Source organism: Amphiura filiformis, chromosome 17, assembly GCF_039555335.1.
Source record: "Amphiura filiformis chromosome 17, Afil_fr2py, whole genome shotgun sequence".
Taxonomy (NCBI): domain Eukaryota; kingdom Metazoa; phylum Echinodermata; class Ophiuroidea; order Amphilepidida; family Amphiuridae; genus Amphiura; species Amphiura filiformis.
This window is the reverse complement of record NC_092644.1, coordinates 38,096,076-38,119,355: the sequence shown is the minus strand read 5'-3', so window position 1 is coordinate 38,119,355 and position 23,280 is coordinate 38,096,076. Positions and strand designations below refer to the sequence as shown.

Here is a 23,280-nt window from a genome sequence, read left to right as displayed (position 1 = left end):
ATACATACACACAAACATACCCATGCCCCACTTTTAAGTAAATTCTTTGATTAATTTAAAAGCTCTTTGAAAGGTTACTTATGACCACCAAACCAAGACTGTATGTGCCTTGCACCTGATAAACTCATCATTAACTCCAAAACTACTCGGAGAGTAAATACACAAATTTTCACCTTTATTATATTCAAACCATGCCCCCACCCACAGTGTCCTTTCTGTGGGGAACCTACCTGTCTTTGGTTAACTGTTGGCATCATGGAATGTAGCGGTATGATAAGTGAATTATGACTACTGAACATGTTGTCTCCTGACAGTTTATCATGTAGTTTACTAATCTGATCCCAGCCAGGTACAAAGACTAGAATAGCACCTTCCTAAAATGACAAAAAAGTAACCAGAAAGAGTTAATCAAATATTGCACAACCAATATTACTACACACTAGATTTCGCGGTTCTCGGGTTGGGGGGTTCTTGTGACTGTCTGTAATTACCCAACACCCGTTACCCATATAGGCCTACTTGCCCTGACCTTTTAAACTACTAATAGGCCTCTGCACGTGTGCCGTTTTGGAATCCGATGAGATGCACCTGCACGATTAACCACACTGTAATGCTTTCCGATGCTCGCACTGCGCCCGCCGGTATACTCCGCGAACTACGCAATGATTAGTATTATGATAATCCTATTGTAAAGACAAAATGCCCCACTCACCATTCCTAACTACATGAAATAACATCTTTTTTCTGTATTATTTTCATATTTTTATCATATTTAACCATGGTGGTGTCCCGGGGGAGGGGGGTAATCTCGTACAAACGCTATATGGGGATGTACCACCCAAATGGGTAGGTTTTCCACAAAAAATCCTTAGACATGGGTGTATGTTTTGAAGAAAAAAATCCTAGACATGGGTCTCCTTTTTAATATTTCTGTGCTATGTGTGAAAACATGTTGCTTTTACTATTTTCAAGCTCAAATGGGTCCTTATTTTATAATTAAAATCCTTAGATATGGGTCCCAATTTTCAGAAAATCTGTGATATGGGTCGCTATTCTTGGTAAAATTACCCTTGGAAATGGGTAAGGGTTTGAGAGCTCGAGGTGTATGCAATAGTTTGTATATCTCACTCAATTTACTGGCAATGAGAGAAAATCCTCAATAGCACTGCAAATATATTCATACAAGAACAACTTCAAACTGTCATTCAACCTGGACCGACTTGACAAAACAAATTATGTGAATAGACTTGAAATTTCAACATGAACTGAAAATTTGACTTTCGGGCAGGTTTTTGGGTACCCGACCAAGATTTCACTACCGGAGTAAGAGAGCCAGCATCAGGTTACCCAGCAAAAAAAAAAGGGATGTGTTCATGTCATACTCTATTAATGATTTCAAAATGCATTGAATTTGCATTAATTTTAAGATCATTGATAGAGTATGATATGAACACAAATTATTACTTTGCATATTAAAAACACTGACGATTTCTTTTTGTATCAACCATGCATTCTCCTAGCATCCAGGTCCAGGGAGAACAGAATTTGTTTTTCCAATTTCGGGTACCCAATGACTCACCCGAAAAATGTGTCCGGTACCCCGGTACCCGGGTACAAAATTACCTGAGAATGCAAGGCTTACTGAAAACCACCCATAAAATTCCATTTTAAACATATTATATGGGTCTCATCACATAGAAGATATTAAAAAATACAAAATTAAGATGTCAAAAACTTGAAAGGTTTTCCATAGGGGGGTGTTTGGATTAGAACAGGAATAGCCAGTAAATTACTTACAGGTTTGTGTAAGTGTATATATCTGATAAGACAAGCCATCAAATCTAAATCCATTGCTTCATGGTCCATGGTAGACAGAGATTGAATCACATCAGGAGAGTACCTGTAGATAAAATATATCACAAGTTCGCAAACTGGATAAGGAGATTGAACTCAAACCTAATAAAAAGCATGAACTTTAGTATATGTGATGACAAGGTCGATCCTTCATGTAATTATTTTGTGTAAGCAAATTCTAACCCTAACCCTAATCCTAACCCCAATCCTAGTCATAACCCTTATCCTAACCCTAATTCTAATCCTAACCCTAAAATAACCCTAACCTTAACCCTAACCCTAATTTTGTGTAAAATTACATGAAGGAATAACCGATGACAATGATTACAGTTTATGGTTGACAACTTGACATATTAGCACCCTTGTACAATATGCATGTTAAGGCTGACTTAAAGCTCATTCCTTCTGCATTTACACAAATCGCAAGTAGGCACTGATTTACGTGACAAGTGATATAACATCACTCTCGCAAAAGTGATGTCAACTTTACAAAACCAAATTGTGGGATAGGCTTTTACGACGGGAATTCATAACAATTAGTTATGAAACTTACAAAATTCAGCAGATAGGCGAGATCTGCTTGTTTCTGTAGACAAGGGGCAGTCTTCAGCAAACGGCTCTTTTCAGAGTCATCAGTAGACAAGGGGCGGTCTACATGTCTCATTCTTAGGTACTTTGTCCTGAAGAAGTCAGAGCTACTCCTGACGAAAGCTTGACAGTTCTAAACTTGTCCGACGGCGAACCCGCTAAAAACCTACTAATTGTTTACAAAACCAATTGATCAACTTGACGTTCTGAAAATTGGAGTGAATAAATAATGGCAATCTTATTTTTAATCCTGTGATCACTTTTCTTCTTTGACTTCCTAGTATAAACCTAACATTGTTACAGTATTGGGGAGTCGCACCTATTTTAATAGTATTGAACAGCAGTGCCGGTGACCCACAAATAGAGGCCGTCAGCCTTTCGCCATCTTGTGGGTACAAATGATCTGCGTGTTCATGCATCGGACATTACGCGCAGGGGCGCAGCTTGCCACGCAGCTGTTATCACGCGTCGATGCAGTGATTTTGCTGTTCACGCATGGAGATCGAATGACCATCGCAGCGTGTACCCACAAGATGGCGGCATATGACGTCACGCTGACAGCCTCTATACATTCACTTACGTTTCCTCCATAGCAGTGATGTACTCCTTGAATTTCTCATTGTACTCTTCCATTTCTCTCTCCTCTTCCAATCTCTGCTCTCGTTTTTTTCTGTGTTTCAACCAAGGAGGAACCTTCTTCTGATACTGTTCTCTGGGCTGATATCTGTTATAGGCATGAGAGTGATAGATATATCATGTATATTGTATATTCTTAAACAATTGAGAATGTTCTTGCAATCTTATTGGTTCTTACCCATGTGATATGACACGATATCACACACCTTAGCGTGTGCGTGTCGACGCGATACTCATACGCGCTATTTGAAACAATCGGAATGTGCATAGCAACAACAGGACTGATCGATTCTAAGCCCTAGGTAATTCCTTGTAAAATGTAGGATTTAATTTGATTAAACTTTGGCATAATTATGATTAATATATTAATTTTCATTTAAATGTTTAAGAATGAGAATAAAGGTATTGTTTTTAGCCGCTGTCGTGCATCTATCATCTCATATAACACGCGACATCATTATTTTTGGCGTAAAAGAATAATGATTATTTAAAAAATAATGATGTCACCCGTGTTATATATGAGACGATAGATGCACTCCAGCAGCTAAAAACAATACCTTTATTCTTTAATTTTAATTAAAGAATGTTAATTAAATCACATTTAATTTAAATGTGATTTAAAAATCACATTGTCAAAAACAGCAAGGGAAGTAAAAGTTCTAACCCAATGCTAATAAATATCATATTCATTTTATGAAGTACGCTACCCTTCTCCCGCCCTTTCTGCGTAGACGTTCAATACAAACACAGAGGTCCCGGGTTCAAACCATCACTAAATTCCATAAATTCTTAACACTACATCAAAACAAATTAGTCCACTGACTGATATTTTTATGATTTGGCCACACTGCAAAGGCAATATGTGACACGATAAAGGGAAATGAGTCGGATGTCGCTAATATTGATTTTGAGATATTGGCAAAGAAAGTGTTAAAATTCTTTTGTTTTATATTGTTTTCAGAGATCGATAAATTGACCTAACTTCGCAAAGAAAAGTCATATCTACATGGGGTTTTCTGTTTCTGAAAGCTCTCAATGTCTTCTTTAGAAACGTATGTAAAACTCATTTTCGACCAGGGTCGACATGCGACTCATTCCCCTTGATCATGTCACATATGCTTTATGATGAACCTCATTCCATGTTTATACCATTTTGTTTGCAAATATGTTTGACAGCTACAGCCTGTTCCTGCAGCTTTGACCTACTTTTGCAGGCAACATGCACTTTTGTTATTTACAACTTTTAGTTACAGAGAATAAAGTTAGGTGTATTAGTATGTTATTTCAATGAATATGTAATATCATGTTGGATTTGAGTAAATTTCTGCTATAAAACTGCACATTGCTTAATATAAATGTGAGTAACATATAGATTGATCCCTCACCAGCAATGAGAGGAACAAAACACTTAATTTAAGTTTGACCCATGTAGTAAAAGGCAGCATACCTTTAAAAAATTGCAGTGTAAATTTCAGTAGAGAACTGTGATGACCACAATTATAGACTATAAATACATTAACTATAATTACTTAGTGATTTGAAGGACATCTTCTAGCCAGTATTCCTTCACAGGGAATGTATAGCCTGGAATGTTGACCATTGGACAACCACCAAAGAACTGTGAGAATTGCTCAGCATTTAGTGTGGCGCTCATCAAAATTATCTTCAAGTCAGGTCTGCAGGAAAAATAAAATATGATCCAATCAAAGATCATTTTAAAATATTACATACAACAAGATTATTTCTTGTCCAGTAAAACAGTGCTCACTGTGGATGTTTCAAAGTCTGGCAGACTCTATTTCATCACTGTTGATGTTGTGACGACTTTCTGTTTACCGCAGAGGAACTTAACTGGACTAGAACTATGAAATCTCATTTTAATAACAGTCCAGTGATGAACATGTTAAACAATTTTAAAATAGTTATTTTGAGTTTAGCCGACTAGCTATTCAATAAATTCCTTATGTTTCCATATCAGTGATTTGTTAAACCAGAAAACCCTAAATTTCATCAAAATGCAGATTTTGGCATTTTTGGTACAAGACTGAACGTGCTGATAAACCATGTAAAAAGCAAACAAGAATGCAGTCTAATACATTGACAAAAATGTAAGATACAAGCAAGTATACACTTTCGAAAACCTGTGTAAGCCACTGATCACAAGTGACAACAAACTAATGTTAAAATACCCATCTTCGTTGTTTCAACAGACTCTGCTTATTTTAAGTTTTAAAGGTGTCATTTTATAAAAACATTCACTTGATTTTGTAAATTTATTAGAATAAAAGTTTACCTTTTTGGTAAGACGTCCTTGAGAATAATAAGTAGAAAATCAGACATGATATCTCTTTCATGTACCTCATCTAGAACGACATGGCTGACAGATGTTAGGAGCCTGAGGAAAGAAAAAGTACAGAGAAGTGAAGGTTATTGGGGACATATGAATCCAGTAACAATTTGGGGTCAAAAATTAGCTATTTTATTCTGGTCTGATTTCAGTCGGACAATATGAATCCATTCACTGAGTAAAAGAAAAGCAAAACTTGATAAAACATATTAATTATCAGTATTACACTATGACCCTTACAATATGATATAGTTGAAGTACCCCTTGCCAAAAGGTTTTTGTGACGATGTTAGTATACAAATATTGACTGCTATGAGGAGCATGGTTAATATATAGGCCCAAGGTGATCTCAAAACCATGACTATGCCCCGAGGCATAGAGTTATGGACATTGAGTAATAGCATGGTTTTGAGAGTTATGGACATTGAGTAATTTTTAATCATTGAGTACCATTTTTGTTCTCTTTATAATACCGTATGGGAATTCCTTTATCTTTTATGTGACCACCAAACAGCCTAGTCGAGGTCCAGCCGTGAAATAATGTAGCTCAACCAATTGTTCCAAGGCAAGACAACAACAACTTTGTTACACCGTTTTGTACACAAACCAATAGACACTGTATTTTGTAGTGTGATCCCTAAATTATCTTACTGATGAAATTTAAGGATATTTACATTTCTCAGTCTAAAGAAGTTACAAAACTGGTTCAAATAAACCTAGATCTTGGCTTTTAGGTGCATATTGACGGCTTGGTGCCAGAAGTGGGTAAGTGCAAAAGCTGCCCTGTGGACATTTAACAATTTACACACAGTATATTGTAGTCACCTACACATGGCAGCTATTGCACTTATCCACTTCTGACACCCTGCAATTCATATATTTACTACGCTTATCCCATTTTTACGGATCTGATTATGAACTTACGGATCTGATTCCAGCCATTTAAGTAGGATTCCATTGGTGCAATACAGGATACAACCCTGTCTCCGTGGCAACTTGGCTTCTAGTCTGATCTGGAAGCCTGCACTCTGATTTTGCCCACAATTCTCTGCTCTCTCTACTGCAACTCTTTCTGCCACCTACAAATATGATCAAAATATTAATATCGTACAGCGGCAATTTTATATGACATTGCTATTTTTGTGGACCACAAATTTAATTTGAGGAACACAAATTTAAAAGCCCACAAATGTGACCATCCACCACAAAGTGGTAGTAAAGTCGGCTCTAAATCATTTTCTGTTTATTGCAGATTTTGAAAAAATGCACTTTCAGCTTTAAAATGACACCTCAACTAGCTTCATCGGACATCTGGAAGTGAAGTTGTGGTTCATCAAAGGTCAAATTCCTAATATATTTTACATAGAAATCCATATACTGTTTTTGATTGTATCCCAAAATGGAAAATGCAGACTTTACAACCAGTTTGTGGTGGATGGGCACAAATATATTTGTGATCAACCATTGGTTTAATCATGTTAATGTGTGGCTGTTTGAAACTGCAAATAAATGAAATTACAAACTGCTTGGAAGCGTTAAAATCACCAAAAATTAATCCTGCTATACATGTACATAGAAGCACCATAATCCTCCATCTTTAAATTCTCGGTAGATTTTCGACCTGCGTGAGGCAGTTTGAAGTCTTTTGAAAGTTTATTATGTAAAATGAGTAACTTTTACAAAAATTGTCTTCATGTCTCACTATTTTCAAGTGGCGAGGAATAGACTATATACCAGCAGGCCAGTGTTTCACAAACCCTTCAATGTAATTCATTTTGGATTTGTTTGGTGAAATATTCCCTGATGCTGATACTAGCGGAGTGAGCATGCATGCTAGAACGCCTAAGGAAGCCGTACCTGACAACAACATAATACTACTAGTGCTTCAACCTCTACCGCTTGTACCACCGCAAGTCTGCTCGGAACCAGAGTTGTAAAGGTGTTGGCAAACCACAGAAACTTTATCTCTTTCATATCTTTAACGATTTTAATGGTAGTGTTATTAATATTGTGCACTATAGCAGCTGGTCTGTTTATAGAACTTTTTTCAGCATGATAATGTATATTCGTGTGCTGGTTTTAAACCTATTTATTTTCAATCTTTAAACCATTCTGAATGTGTAATCAAATATTTTTGCTGTCATATGTATTTCTGATTGTATTGCAAGTTGTTTATTATGTAAAGCGCATTGAGGGATTTTTATTCATAATGCACTTAAGGGCTGGGGTATGAGCGTTTGGACAGTATTTATTGTGGGACATTAGAGCACATCAGACATATCGAATTGCATTCTGAATACGAAGAATGTCCTTCTGATATCAAATAATTTTGATTTTTTGAAATTCGCAATGTAATACACATTTTATGGCAAATCATTAAAATTGATATTTTTGATATTTAACAGTACTTGAAGTAAACTTTATAAATCTGATGATTTATACTTAAAGTGTATGTAAGTGGGATGAAAAGCCGACGATCAATTGAAAATTTTGACCTTTCGTATTGAAGATATGGATTTTTTTCCCAAAACACCAAAAAAAAATAGGTCTTTTGGGAAAAAATCCATATCTTCAATATAAAAGGTCAAAATTTTCAATTGATCGTCGGCTTTTCCTCCCAGCTACATACACTTTAAGAATATATCATTAGATTTATAAAATTTATTTCGAGGACTGTTATATATCAAAAATTGGACAAATATCAAATTTTAATAATTTGTCATAAAATTTGTATTATATCGTGAATTTCAAAAATGATAATTATTTGATATCAGAAAGACATGCTTCGTATTCAGAATGCAATTCGATACGTCTGAGGTGCTCTCATGTCCCACAAAAAATAGTGTCGAAACGCCATAAACGCTCATTCCAGATCCCTTAATAAATGCTGTTTTATTATTATCATTATTATCAAAGAAAGTACAAACTAAAACGTAACCAACTTTCTATCAGGAAAGGCACCTGGTTTGAGCACAGTCAAATTTCTCTACGAAAGAGTTTACTTCTATCTTACTGTTTTGTGAATAAGCTGAATTATTCATAAGCCATACACGAGACCTCGATTACTTCAGCTGATAGTGACAGCGACAATAACAATATCCTTACTACTACAGCATTCAACTGACCCTATTGGTGGTGTCGGCAAAGTGGTCGAAATTGATGAATCTAAGTTCGGGAAACGAAAACACAACAGAGGGAGACATACAGTGGGTGTTTAAAGGTATCTGCAGGGAGACACAAGAGTTATTCCTTGCACCATTAACCAACAACAAACACGACCGAGCTACTTTAGAAACCATTATTCTAAAACATATTAAGCCAGGCATAACAATCATCAGTGACTCTTGGAAGGTGTATGTTAATTTGGGAGCAGCTGGTTTTGAACACCTGACAGCGAACCATTTATATAATTTTGATGACACCGATACTAGCTCACACAACAAAGAAAACTTATGGTGGCAAGTGAAGAGGCAACTAAGTGAAACCCATACACGCAGAGGATATTGGCATGAACACTTATGTGAATACATATGAAGACATTACCACAGGAATAACCTTTTCACCTCATTCCTAACTGATGCTGCAAAATTGTGTAAACCAACTTAAAATACATGGTAAGTAATATTTTAATATGTTGTATTATTACTTTATTTTATTTACTTTCTTAAATTTGAGCAGGTACATATGGAATCGAGAAGTATCCAATGTTTATTGTGGACTTATTGATTCAATCCCATGAGAACTACCTGCTGATTGGCCAAAATGAATATTGTGTCCAATTTTGAACCAATCAAGGAGGGTATTCTGTATTGATACGATCATCTGCAAATGCAAGTTTGACCATGAATAGTTTAAAGCCTAATCATAATTGGCAATTGAAATGAGCATTTCAAGTTATCAACCAATCAGAAATGCTGTTAGATGATCAGTAGTGTCCAGGGGGTTAAACAATCAGCTGCATGCTGGTAACAGAATGATTCTTTGAGGTGAATTACACATTGCATGATACAGGAATTTTTTTATACTAGACTTTTAATTCTAACAGCAAAAAAGACCATCCTATTTTTCTGGACTTTTCAACATGAGGATAATTATTTTTGCTTTAGTTAGCCCAAATTTTGGATGCAGATAAAAATTGTGAGTGAAGTTTGATTTTTGAAATAATTATAGGCTGCACATATGTCTAATAAATTTATAGATTGCACTGGAGTTTAAAAATTCATTGTTCTTTTAATGTATAACTCCAATTACCTTTTGTGTAGCTTCACTCCTACATATTATTTAATTTCATATAAAAGTTACAAATTTGGCAAATGTGCCTATCTAAGGTCTATCTAAAAAAAGTATGTCAAATGTCTGATGTACTTTTTATAACCACAAAAATTTACAACCTTTTATTTTATGATCAGAAGTAATCTTTCACACACAGCCATACCAAGTCTCAACCTTAACTTCTTTTTTTAATTTGCCATACTGCCCAGTTGCTGTATTCCTCAAAACTGGTCCACCAGCATTTAAACTTGCCTGGACAATTATTTCACATTTTTACTACATTACTGGTATCAAGCATTTTGCATCTTGTGTGTCAATTGTACACTCCAATACACATCAAGTTAACTTTTTGTCAAGTGTTGTGACATTTTCAAGTGATTGTGCATCGTAATTATGTAGATATGAGAATCAAAGTAGAAGTAGTGGCAAGCCATTTGACTCACAAAAGCATGTTTCAAGTATTGGCATGGCAAGAAGAAGCCTGGTCCCCTGATGAGTGGCAATTTTGCCTCACGTGTCATATCAACGTAAAGCCAAAGATCTTTGATCAGTATTGTAAGTGTATGGTTATGCAAATTCTATTTGAGAGCATATGAAATATGAGTTCACTTACAACTGGGCAAGTTACAGCTATATTACAAGGGAGTGTGAATTTCAAATACAGTTACCTGAATGGGTAACTCCATTTGAAATCTGTAGACCCACTGTGTGGGATATTACGGTCATGTCTTCCATAGGGGTGTATGGATTTCAACTGGAATAGCCCATTTGAGCCCTGAGCCAAACCCACAACAACCCCTCCACTCCATGAATGTTAATTATGTTTACTATACTATACTAATATTGCAGTTGTTGCAACGCAATAAATAAAAACCAATTTGTCATTGGTGGAAAAACTTTTTCATCAATGCACAGCCAACATGCGCGGGGTTGGCTGGTATTGTCCTTTGAGTGGCCTGTATTGATGAGCTGAGCTTGAGTCCTTTGTATCCGTTTGTTTGATAGAAATTGTTACTGGATTTGCATTTCTTCATTCTCGGGTCTCTAAGCTAGTCAATGAGTTTGCACAGTCTTGCCCAACAAAGTCGGGCGTGGGAGGCTTGTTTGAAATAGACATTGCTTGTTTTGCTACCAACCTAAGAGGACGAGCGGTGTCATCATTACTTCTGTGACTCAAATAACATTGTAAGATAGGTCGCCATAGAAGTTCTATTTAAGCTAATCAACCTCAGGAACGGGGAATATCAACCAGATCACAAACTAGATCAAGACAAATGGAGGCAGCAGCATCGTCAATCCTGCAAAATGACTCAACGGTGGCACTCGCATCAACTGGAACAGCAAACGATAACTAAAAGAGCCAGGGGAATCAACCCACATCAACCAGCGGGCATGACCAGCATGGTACAGCAAAGCACAGTGGCAGGTAACTCGACCAACCCAGTGACAAGCCGACCCAACGTGGCGATTTCGGATGCACAGGGTGGAGTCGGTGGCCAACAGCGGTTGGCGGGTAATGGCTTGAACAATGCAGAGACAGGCCTACCAAACATGGCGGGGATGCCCAACATGGCGGGTGCAGATGTACAGGTTAACAGCAGCAGTCAGCAGTGACAACAGCTGGTGGGAGGCGACAACTACAACCAAAACCAAGTGCTAAGGGGTCCTACTGGCGAAGCTGACTACTACAATGTTGGCCAAGTAAACTCCTGGGTCCAGGGAGGACCAAGTAATTTAACCGCTCATCCGCTACGCACGCAAAGTTACTCAAGTATACATACGTAGTGTGTACAGCGACGGAGAGGTACAAAGGATGGGGGTGGCGGGAGTATGATAAACAGTTTAGAATACGCCAGCAGTTGCAACCACAAAGATCGTGGGCAACAATAGACAATATGAGTTGTGGACACTGTACGTAGCTAGTCCACTTCCAAAATTTCAAGGGTACACAATCCAATGGGACTTGCCAAAGTTGTCATCTTTTTGTAACTTCACGCAAGACAGGTTTCAGACAAACACAGTCACATAACCTGGATCACAGAGGGCCATTTGGCCAACCGACAACTACTCCTCCACCCCATGAATGTTAATTATGTTTATTATATACCACTTGACATCATATCAACAAAGGCGAGGGACTGGTCAATTGATATGCTTGAACGAACCGCTACACTGTTCAATGGCTTTCTTGTACTATATGAAATGATGTGGTGGGCGATTTAAAATGCATGTGCCCTAAGTAAACTACCATGCGTACGCACACTGCAGGGCAAAGAACAATGGAAATTGCCATAATTCGTGCACATACTGCCGGTCAATGACGTCACATATCAAGTGGTCTATACTTACTGATATTGCACTGATTCTGCGAGGCTGTGTACATATTGCACGACATAGTGATCCCTTGCTGCTGGTTATGAAATCATCCAGGATGAACTGAGGTACCTGCAGTTGTGTCAACAAAATTGAAATACTTGTCTCAGAATTTGGAGTAACTATAGAACACCTTCTAAACCCTAACACTAATACAACCTTAAGCCCTACCCCTATAAACCCTGACCCTAAAGCCTAACCCTAAACAAACCCTATCCCAAGGCTTAACCGTAATGGGCTATTCCATTTAAAATCCACACTACCCCTGTGGAAGATTTTGGAAATATCTTCCACAGGGGGAGTATGAATTTCTAATGGAATTAGCACGATTAGGCAGCTCCATTTGAATTTCATACACCTCTGAGAAAGATTCAACCTGAATCTTCCACAGAGGGAGGGTGAGTCTCAAATGGAGCTGCCAATGTGCTCATTACATTTGAAATTCATACTCCCCCTGTGGATGATATTTCCAAAATCTTCCACAGAGGGAGTGTGGATTTTAAATGTAATATCCCAATACTAAATGTAGGGTGTGGAGAGCATCCTGAACTTGTAACATGTGACACTTTTGATAACATCAACAACACAGGGCATTCAGGCAACACAAAAATGTGTACTGTATTCGCCCTTTGTACAGATTCACCATCTTGCTACCAAAAAGAGGTTCTCCCTGCAAATGCATGCATCTTTGTTCCTTGCGCTTTTCTAGCAATGCACCAGAAGGCTTTTGCAAAGCATACACAGTAACTAAAGCATGTGTTTGCCAGACATATTCATACACAACACACACTTTGTGGGTAGAACCTCATTCTGAGCGATCATTTGTGCGATCAGCAAATAGCGAGATGTTTTTACGTTTTTATTTTCATGATTTTAGACCTTTAAAAAGGATGGAAACCGACTCATGCATTCTAATCTGTAGCTCTTTGAAACTAGGAATTAAAGAAGCTGCAAACTGTTCAGAACTGTTAATATTTCCCCTAAAATATTTTACTTTACACTATCTACAGTAATAATGTACGGTTAAGGTAATGTCATTTTGAACCAGTTCATGTGACACTTTTGATAACATCCAGTAAGCTATTTTAGGAATAATTTTATAATAGTAGCTACCACCACAACCCTAATCATAGCACTAACCATCATAATCTATAGTAAAATATCCTAATACTAGCCCAAACTCTACTCTTAACCCTAAAACTTTACCCTTTCTCGAGCAATAAGTGATACGCATTTATTAACCTATTTCATACACGACTAAAACTAAAAAAATTACTAGATCTGAAACAGCATAAGAATGCATTTGAGCTATTTACCACAGCTCCCAGTGCAAGGTGAGTCTGCACTTGATAGTAAAAACTTAGAAGAGTCAATATGGGCTTTAACAATAGCCCGAGTTTCAATTTTTTTGTAATCAATCAATCAGTCAATCAATAAATACAAAAAATAATTAAATAAAACAAATATTTACTACCATCATTGAAATGTGTTGTTCAGAACAATAATATACAAAGGAAGTTGAATACTTTTATTGGCTATATCTAAAAAATCATATTCCAGACATCCAACTACTTTTGCTTGATACATCACAAATGTCCTTGCAAGACCAGTTTTAAGTTACTTCAAAAAAGGAAGGTGGAAATGCATCCTTTTTCATACCTGAGTTGTCTTGCCGCAGCCTGTCTCTCCACTGATGACCACCACCTGATTCTTATGTATCAAATCTAATAATTCCTGAAAAAAGAAAAATCAAGTGGAGTTTAAATTACACGGGCAATTAGAGCTGCCAACATTGGAATATGTAAATGCAGAAGATTTCTGTGAAGTGTAAAAAAAGCTTAAAATGTGGCCCTTGCGTGGGATCAGCGCCCCCGAAAGCTCCTGGATGTTAGCTTTTTGAGACCATTAAAAATGCCTTTCCAATTACGGCTACTCAACCCTTTTTTTTGCAAAAGGACAGGACAGTGGGCGTATAATTGATTTTGTTTTGATTTTTAGCCAGATGGCTGTAAATGCAGAAGATTTAGCCAGATGGCTGCAAATGCAGATTTAATATGTTTTGCAGAAGACAGAAGATTGAAAGCAAATGAAGAAGTCTTCTGCAGGATCAAGAATGGTTGGCAGCTCTGAAATGGCAAAGATTGTGGATCTCTTTAATATTGCACTACCAAGTACCCTTCCTTCCCTCTTGCAAGTCACTCTTGCACAAAATATGTGAAATATTAATTTAACAAAATTATGGTGATTTCATATACTCCTTATTTTGTATTCTTTGAATTGTGGGATCAATGGGTCAGTTAGTTATTGTGTGTTCATATTCATAGTTATGTGAAAAACTGCTGTTGTGCTTATGGATTTTCTGTTTGATGTAGATTCACACACTCAAATAGTATACACACATTGAGGAACACACACCCCAACATATCTAAGGTACAATTCTTATTTACCCTTTGCACCCTGTGTTAGGGTTAGGGTTGTACTTGTGTGCAGGGTAAACCAGAATTATTCCATATCTACTTTCACAAAACAACTTAAGGTGGTACTACACCCCCTGATCAATTTTGTGACTAATTTTGCATTTTCTCAAAAAATAACTACACACTGGTAACAAAAGTTATGTATATTATAGGGGCAAGGAATCCAATTACTTCACTGAAATTTCAGTGATTCAAGACAAGTGGTTCATTACATATGTTAAGAAATGAGGTACATGTACATCCTAGTGGTACCTCTGTTCTTATCATAAATAACGTAGCCACCTTAAGTCAGCAGTAAGGTTACATATTTTATAGAAGAGCTTATTTTTCCATACCAGAGATTTCAAGATGTTTTTCTTACAAAACTTCCAAAAAGGCCCTTTTCTTCCATACCCACACAGCATTTATAGGGAATTTGAATAGGCTTATCCCTGGCCAGCAGTTACCCTTCAATCATACCTGTCTCATTTTATATGATGGTAACTTCTTCCTAAACTCCATCATTTTGGCATACTGATGATTTGATGATTTAGACTCATGTTCCTCCAGTAGTTGCTGATCAAGTAGTGTATCTTGGTTCAGTGGATGAATGTAAAATGAACGGCATTCTGCATCCTGCTTGCTGATACCTGCAATGCAATGTCATAGCATAAAATTAAGGACACGGAAAATGGGCGAAGCCCTTAGAATCCATAATGATCTGCAACACAATCCATGTTAAAAAAAAATATAGCAAATAGACCATCGCAAAAATATTGCAAGAAGTAAAAATTAAAAAAAATATTTTTAAATATTACAAATACAAACTTTTTGTGGAGAAAATTCATACATTTTGGGAAAAAAACACAAATTGCGCATTTTCGGAAACTGGCGCGTGCATTTTGCTCTCAAAAATCACACATTTTCCCAATGTTACATAAAATGAAACAAAGCGTTTCAAAACAACATAACAAAACCAAGTCAGCATCTTGCTACAGAGCCCAAAATCCTGAGGGTGGTTTGTCCTCACAATTCACAAACAGCCACATTAGGTGATGGTGTTACTAAAGTAAACATGTGGACCATACACATGAAACAAAGTACACAATAAACACAACTGCCTTGCTAACATGTCTCCTGATTTGCTAAAAATGTTACTTTTTCAGAGTCTTGATTAGCAGCGACATAGCTTGCGACACCATCACAGTGTCTTCATTGAGCGTAGAGGGTGGTCTGGTGACCGGAAGATTGTAAACATTACTACACTGAATGAAGATGCTGTGATGGTGTGACAAGTTACGTCGCTGCTAATCAAGACTCTGAAAAAGGTAACTTTTTAAGCAAATGTCAAAATTACAGAGTCCAATATCAGTATATAATGTAGCTATGTCTCCTGATATTATGTCAAACTCATCATAGATGCCCTAACATGGTTCGAACAATTTCATATGTTGTATTCAAACAACTCCTCGATAGAACTCCATGTTATGAAGCCAAAATAGCCAGTGGGCAGGCGGCGGATGACATGATCGAGCCGGCAACTTGTGAAACCGCCCGGCCGTATGGCATTTTCCAATATAGTCGGTTAGTTTTGTGGGGTTCATTATCGAACCCCAACGGTTTTAGCTTGTATTTATATTATTTATCAACATGGGCCTATTTGTTGTGATATTTCAAGCGTTATAAAATTTCAAAATAATCCCATTCAATTACACGGTTGACGATGAAAATTTACTGAATTTAGAGAATGCAATGCGGCCACCACCTGCCAGTGGGGTTTCTTTCACTTGACCATGTTATTTTGGCTTAAATTGACAGAAACCTTCCCTGACAGTTATTACTAATATTATTTCAGCATTTTGAGGACAGAATAACAAAATTTAGAATTTGATGGAAATCATACATTATGGCTTTAAATAAACAAACATTTTTATATTCAGAGTCCATTACAAATTACAATGAATGAATGAACTACACGGGCGGAACTACAGGGGCGACTCGGCGCCCACACAAATTCAGGCGCCGCTCTGCAAAAATACACAGAGTCAGGCGTCGCTCTGCAAAAATTAGAGGGGGCGTGCGCCGGGTGCACCCCAATTCTAAATCCGCCCCTGAACTATGTTGATATCCTTACTTGCTCTTTGCCTGTGTTGACTATCCCCTCCAATTGGTTGCAGATGTCTTACATCATCCAGGATGCGGGCTATATTGTCCTCTTGGTTTGCATCCATGGTAACCACTGGCCTCTAATATTGATACAAACATGGATAGATCAAGAGCAACTAGTCAATACAGAATATCTCTTATGTGAATTTTATACTCGCTTTGCAGAAGCGATACATCACAACAAAGTGTAAATTTAGCTTAAGGGAAGGGGTATGAACGTTTGGACAGTATTTATTGTGGGACATTAGAGCACATCAGACATATCGAATTGCATTCTGAATATGAAGAAAAAGAAATTTTTTGAAATTCGCAATGTAATACACATTTTATGTCAAATCATTAAAAATTGATATTTTTGATATTTAAAAGTACTTGAAGTAAACTTTATAAATCGGCTTTTCCTCCCGGCTACATACACTTTAAGAATATATCATTAGATTTATAAAATTTATTTCGAGGACTGTTATATATCAAAAATTTGAAAAATATCAAATTTTAATAATTTGTCATAAAATTTGTATTATATCGTGAATTTCAAAAATGAAAATTATTTGATATCAGAAAGACATGCTTCAGATTCAGAATGCAATTCGATACGCCTGAGGTGCTCTCATGTCCTAAAAAATACTGTCGAAACGCATAAACGCCATTCTAGATCCCTTAATTAACTCTAATATAGTAATATGTTTAAAAAGGAGAAATTTTGTCCACTAAATGAAATGCCACAACAAAATACACAATACCTACCACCATATTAAAATAAGTCAGAAATTGGACATTGAACAAAAGCTATGTCTAGGCACACTACCTTAGTAGTATGTGTATAAAGCAGCAACATTCACACAGTTGTGGGTTTGGGTAGTATAGTATGATCAAAGGAAGGGTCTAGTAAAATCATCATAATTGATAAGAAGTCATGCAGGTTCATGAAGTTCCATCATGGAATTTAAGATTGATTTTAGCTTCAGTCAAATTTACAATTGTGTTTCCCTTAGGAAACTGGGACAGACCGTATTTGACAGGTACATATCGCAGACTGCAATATACTCCTGCATGATCTTGAATAATAGTCATTTAGATAAAAGTCAAGTTTTGCAAAATTCTTATATTTTTATTTAAGATTTACATAATTTATTTACTTTGGGAAAATAAAATATAATATGCAAATTTATATTCTCTCTAATATCTTGAAAAGTCATAGGCTTGACGAGTTCATCTCTGAAACATGTGGCAAAAAAAGGTTCTCATATGCATTACAGAAATCTGTGCAGTGTGTAAAATGCTTGTGGCGCACTATTTTATCATGTTCTGGTAAGTAGAAAGCAAGCTTGAAATGATATACCTGTCATTTTATTTGCTTAGGTGTCCGAGACCAAACTGTCTTCTTTATATTTGTCCAAAAGATCAAAACATAAAAATTTTATATTGGGGAAGTATTCAAACGTAATAAGTGCTACGGCAAGTCATCTGAAGAGGGCGCTTAATACTTCTTATCAAGTCAAACTGGATACTTTTCATGTCATGTTGTAGTTCAAGAAATCACAATAAGACAGATTTCACATTTTTCATGATTATCGGATAAAAGTGCAATGAAAAGAGATGCTAAAACAGATGCAAGTTAGGTGGGCATTATTTAGGGAAGCCAGGTGCTTATGGTATGTACATGGCTACGAATATTGCAATGACCTTTTTCACATCTGACACCGACTAATATTGTTTTTTAAACTTACATTGTGTTTTTCCTCCTCCTTCTTCCTCTGTTTGCTGCGTGCTGCATACCACATCCCAATGTCTCGACCTTTTAAGCCTGCCGGAGGTCCCCCTCTGCCTCCACCTCTTCCTCCTCCATGACCTCTGCCTCCGCCTCTGCCACCTCTCCTCCCTCTTCTTGAACCATAACCTGACCCATGACCTTGATGACCTGACCCATGACCTTGATGACCTGACCCATGACCTTGATGACCTGAACCATGACCTTGGTAGCTATTGTAGGATGAGGACATTGTTTGTGTAGTTCTTGGATATAGACGGTTACAAGCCTGTAGCCGCCGCAGTGCTACATACATGCAGTGTGGCGTGTGCTGGATAGTACTCTAATAACCACTGAAAGGTAGAGATGAAGAGCTTTTTGAAGTTATTTTGGTTATCAGAAATATTTAATGGAATTATTTAAAAAAAAATAATACATTTGACACTATAGATAAATTTCTCTAGCCTTGATCACCACTTCATCATTTCCATGGATCAATACTACAGTCAATGAATTTTGAAAAAAGCAGGTGTGCTACAAATCGCACTCCTGGAAATAGTCAGGTGAGCTACATGTGTGCTGTTAATTGCACTCGGTAAGAAGTTTAGGTGGGCTATTTGAATTATTGCACTTGATATTCAGATAAGAAGCATTTTATGCAAATTTCCCAGCACTGCCCCACGCACCCACTGCATGACATCACATGCACAGAACTGACGAAGCGTGTGCGTAGGATCGGTGAAATTTTTGTAAATAAGGATAAAAAACGCCTCGTGCATATTGTCTGTCTCCGTTGAAAAAAACTGGATCCTCCGCAGTAAAATCCACCATGACCACTTAAAATAAGCTTCCAGAAAAGTCAAAAAAAATATACCATGTCCAACAAAAAATTATAACTAGGCCGGCAAAAAACACAATTTTTTGAAGTAAAAAACGAGATCCTAAATTTTGAAAAGCGAGATTTCCCCCGAAAAATGGCACAAGAAGTTTTAAAAACGCCCGAAAATACGAATTGATGCAAAAAATAAAAATCCAAAATGTTGCCTGCCCTCTGTTGTTCAGATTAGGTCAGTTTAAATATAAACAAGACTCACTGAACTGTCGCACACCGACATCGCCTGGCTAATAATTATTTGGTGCAGCAGTGACATTAAAATGAATACACGGGATCGATACACGTGAATTGCTATGCACGATTTTGATATCAGACCAAAATCTTCGGATACTGAGTTAAAAATGATGAATATCTCCGTAAATGAATTTTTCTCAAGAAACCAGATGTGGTCTCATACACTTGAAAATACGTGTTGAACAGATATTATAGTCGTTAAGCGTGCACTTTGAAAATTGGCCGTGCGCTTTGAACTCAAAATTTGACCAAAACTCTCAATTTTATATTGCGTTGGTCCTGTATCATGGTATGGACTACAGCGCGCAGCAGGCTATAGCGGCACTCACTCAAGTAGAGAGAGTATAACCATTGACCGCAATGTCAGATACAAGCTTGCTCACAGAGCGAGAAATCAATTACCCGCCTATTATGGTAGCCTTAGTCAGGTCACTTCGCTAATAATATGCATCTCATAAGGTCCGAATAAAATGGTCATGGGTGGCTGTGGATTCAACCTACCATGGCGATTTCTACTATGAAGATATCGGGGCGATGTCACTGTGTGTCGGCGTGAGTCGAAGAAAAAGTGACTAAAATTTGACCTTGAATTATGTTTTATAGCCAAAATATTACAGTAATTCGATAAATATAATGATATTTGGCCTAAACTTGAACTCATTTGAAATGAAATGTCAGTTTTATTGAGTAAAGTATGACTTTTCCACTGTCTATTAAAGCTTGCAATGCTGCTGAATTCTGCACTTTGGCTTAAAATGGACTAACTTTTATGGCATAAAGCAACATTTTTACAGTAAGTGCACTACTTGGAAACAAGGTGCGCTATAAATCGCACTCGGTAAAGTGATTTAAGGTGAGCTCTATGCGCGCGATCGCACTCGCGCGCCTTAAAATGCATTGACTGATACTAGTAGTACACATTTCAAGCACAATAATGTTGTTAGACAAATCTATACAATATTTGGACAGGTTACTTATAGATAAATCAAAAGACAGACTTTCTATTCATGACTTCAGCAATGCAACCTTGACAGGGTGTTAGCAGTGGCATAGCTGGGATTTTTTCCAGGGGGGGCAAGCCTGTATGGGGTGGGCCCAAATCCACCAAACAAAAATTTTGCCGCCCTTCCTCAAAAAGGTTGACCCCATTTTTTTTCGGTTGGTTTGAAAAAGTGAAGAGCAAAAACAAAACAAAACAAAAAAAGGAATATAAGGGATAGCGAATTCATTTTGATATAATATAGTTCATTTTTTTAACAAAATTTTACAATGTTCAAATTCTATCCGCACCTTATATCGTTGGCCTATGGATTCTCTCTTTCTCTTCCCTTTTTTCCATCTCTCTCACTCCTTTATTATTTTGCCCTGCACTATGGGGGGGGGGGGCCCAAATAGGCATTGCCAGGGGAATCGCCCCCCTGCCCCCCGCCAGCTACGCAACTGGGTGTTAGCTACCTTCCACCTGTCATTTTGGATAGGCAGGTTGCTCTTGGGACAGGCAAAATTAATGCCTGTGACTTTATATTCGAACAAAAATGATGTTCGAATAAGTTCTGTGAACTCAAAATAAGACCAGACTAATAAATCAAACCTATAGCAAAAAGCTAATTGAACTGACTGATTACAAGGTCTTAGGTAGGATTTGGAGGTTTGGGTGTGTAAATTCAACAAACAAAAAAAAAGTATGGGCATACTATGTACCATTTGTCAAATCTATAGCTACATGTAAGACCTTGGACCTTGTTGTCCATCATTATGTTCATTCAAGTGATTGAAGTTTGATTGGTACAGATTTCCCGTTCCCCGCACTCTGTGCATCTGCGGGTATTCATGCTTGTCGGTGAACTTTAAAAACACCCCCTTTTGCATCTCATTTCGCGAAGTTTTTAGGGGGAAAACACCCCTTTTTTAGCGATTTCGCGAATTATTTGCCCTTCGACAATACCCTATATTTTCGCTAAAACGCGAACGATATTTCTAATATACCCTTTTCTGGCAGAAACGCGTAGGCTGCTCGATGAAAATACCCTTTTTTCAATTTCGCGAACACATGGTTTGAAAAAACACCCCTTTTTTTGTGTGTTTCGCGAATCGCAATTCTTCATCTGAAAACACCCCCTATTTCGCGAAATTTTCGACGAGCATGAATACCCGCGGATGCACGGAGTGCGGGGACCGGGACAGATTTGCATCTCATGAATGTGCACCCATTATTTAGAAATAAAATTGCCCCAGGTTTTTGACATAATTAGTTAGTGTCTGGTGCACTTGTGACTTAGTTCCAGTAACTGTAACTCAGTATCTTCATTAATACGGTAATATGACTTAGTGGGTGTAGAACCCCTGTTACTTTTCTATTCAGCAAGGACAACAATTTTGCCCCCACAATCAGGGTTGCCAAAACCGCAATTTGGTAGCCCAATTGGGCGACTTTTGAAGATTTTTCCTGTGACCTTTGACAATTTCCTGTCCCATAGAAACCAATGGTAAAGAAAAATTTTGGGCGAGTTTTCAACATTGGCTCCCGCGACTTCCGATAGTTTTCTGCCCCATAGAAGCCAATGGTTAAGAGAAAAATGGGGCGACTTTTCCATTATTTGACCTGCGATTCGGGCTGAAATTTTTTGGCAACCCTGCCCACAATCCATCTGAAATTGTTAAAAATCCCATAGGAAAACTGCAGAAAAACAGTATTTGGCCCCCCCAATCAGACCCGGTGCCCCCAATCATGGTCAGTGTGGCCCCCAATGTGATGACCCACACTACGTTACTGAGTATCAGAAGGATGGTCCACGATAGAATGATTCATGCAGCATGAATAGGGGATGAAAAAGCCATTTGTGTTCCTTCCCATGTGCTTCTTTTGAACGAACAGTTTGCCTTCAACATTTAGTAAGCAAACCAGTTCAGCCCCAGAACACAATCATTCTCTCTCAGTCTGGGTTGTACCACCTACATGTATGCACTTACCGGAACCCATTTCTCACGTCTGTCAAAGGGGAAACCCTAACCAAATCCCTATTGCCAGTATTGGTTTGTACAGGGCCTTTTTAGAGTATGGTTTTTGTAAGTTCACTTTCTGCCAATTTTCTCTGCATTGAAAACAGTCAAAACACCAATTCGCTTTTCCTTTGGTATTACTCACAATAATTAAATTATTGTGAGTTTATTCCCCTGATAAGAAATCAAACTTTTTGAATTGTTTCACCAAGAGGTATTTATTTTTTATGGCATGTTTTGTGATTTCCCCCATTGAGTGCAAGGGCACGAGATGGAACAGCCGAATCCCAGCAAAAACAACCAATGGGATGAAGCGATTTATCGCTAGTGACCGAGAGAATGTCAGTAAATTAATATTTTGTACTGCGCATGATCATGCTGATTATCGTAGACCTGTACAAAAGGCAAACCTTAAACACATAATTTGCTAGTCAGTCAAAATTGGCCCAAACATAATACTTTAATATTAATTTTGCATAGAAAATTAAAAAAAGTCAGCCAAAATTGGCCCAAACATAATACTTTAATATTTTGCATAGAAAATTAAAAGAAAAGATAGGTCAAGCATGTCATTGTCAAGGAAACCTACATTACGCGAGCAACATCAAGGCAAACGTGTGCATAGCCTTTAGTTATAATACGGTAGCACGGCCGTTCGCCGCCTATGCGTGATGTCTACTTTTATCTAGAGCGCCCTCAGTTTTGACTT

The 23,280-nt window shown here is 37.5% G+C and overlaps 1 protein-coding gene across 1 annotated transcript in view; it reads right to left on the bottom strand.

Annotated features, from left to right (window-relative positions):
* The window catches only part of LOC140137755 (ATP-dependent DNA/RNA helicase DHX36-like), a 33,234-nt gene extending 14,451 nt beyond the window's left edge, over nucleotides 1–18,783 (bottom strand). The window contains 11 exon segments of the mRNA XM_072159520.1: nucleotides 231–374; nucleotides 1,798–1,900; nucleotides 3,023–3,166; nucleotides 4,608–4,754; nucleotides 5,372–5,473; nucleotides 6,350–6,504; nucleotides 12,047–12,142; nucleotides 13,730–13,804; nucleotides 15,007–15,176; nucleotides 16,661–16,772; nucleotides 18,423–18,783. Of these exon segments, the coding sequence (XP_072015621.1) occupies nucleotides 231–374; nucleotides 1,798–1,900; nucleotides 3,023–3,166; nucleotides 4,608–4,754; nucleotides 5,372–5,473; nucleotides 6,350–6,504; nucleotides 12,047–12,142; nucleotides 13,730–13,804; nucleotides 15,007–15,176; nucleotides 16,661–16,772; nucleotides 18,423–18,758 (1,584 nt within the window). The 5' untranslated portion in view covers nucleotides 18,759–18,783.
* Between the last annotated feature and the right edge of the window lie 4,497 nt (nucleotides 18,784–23,280).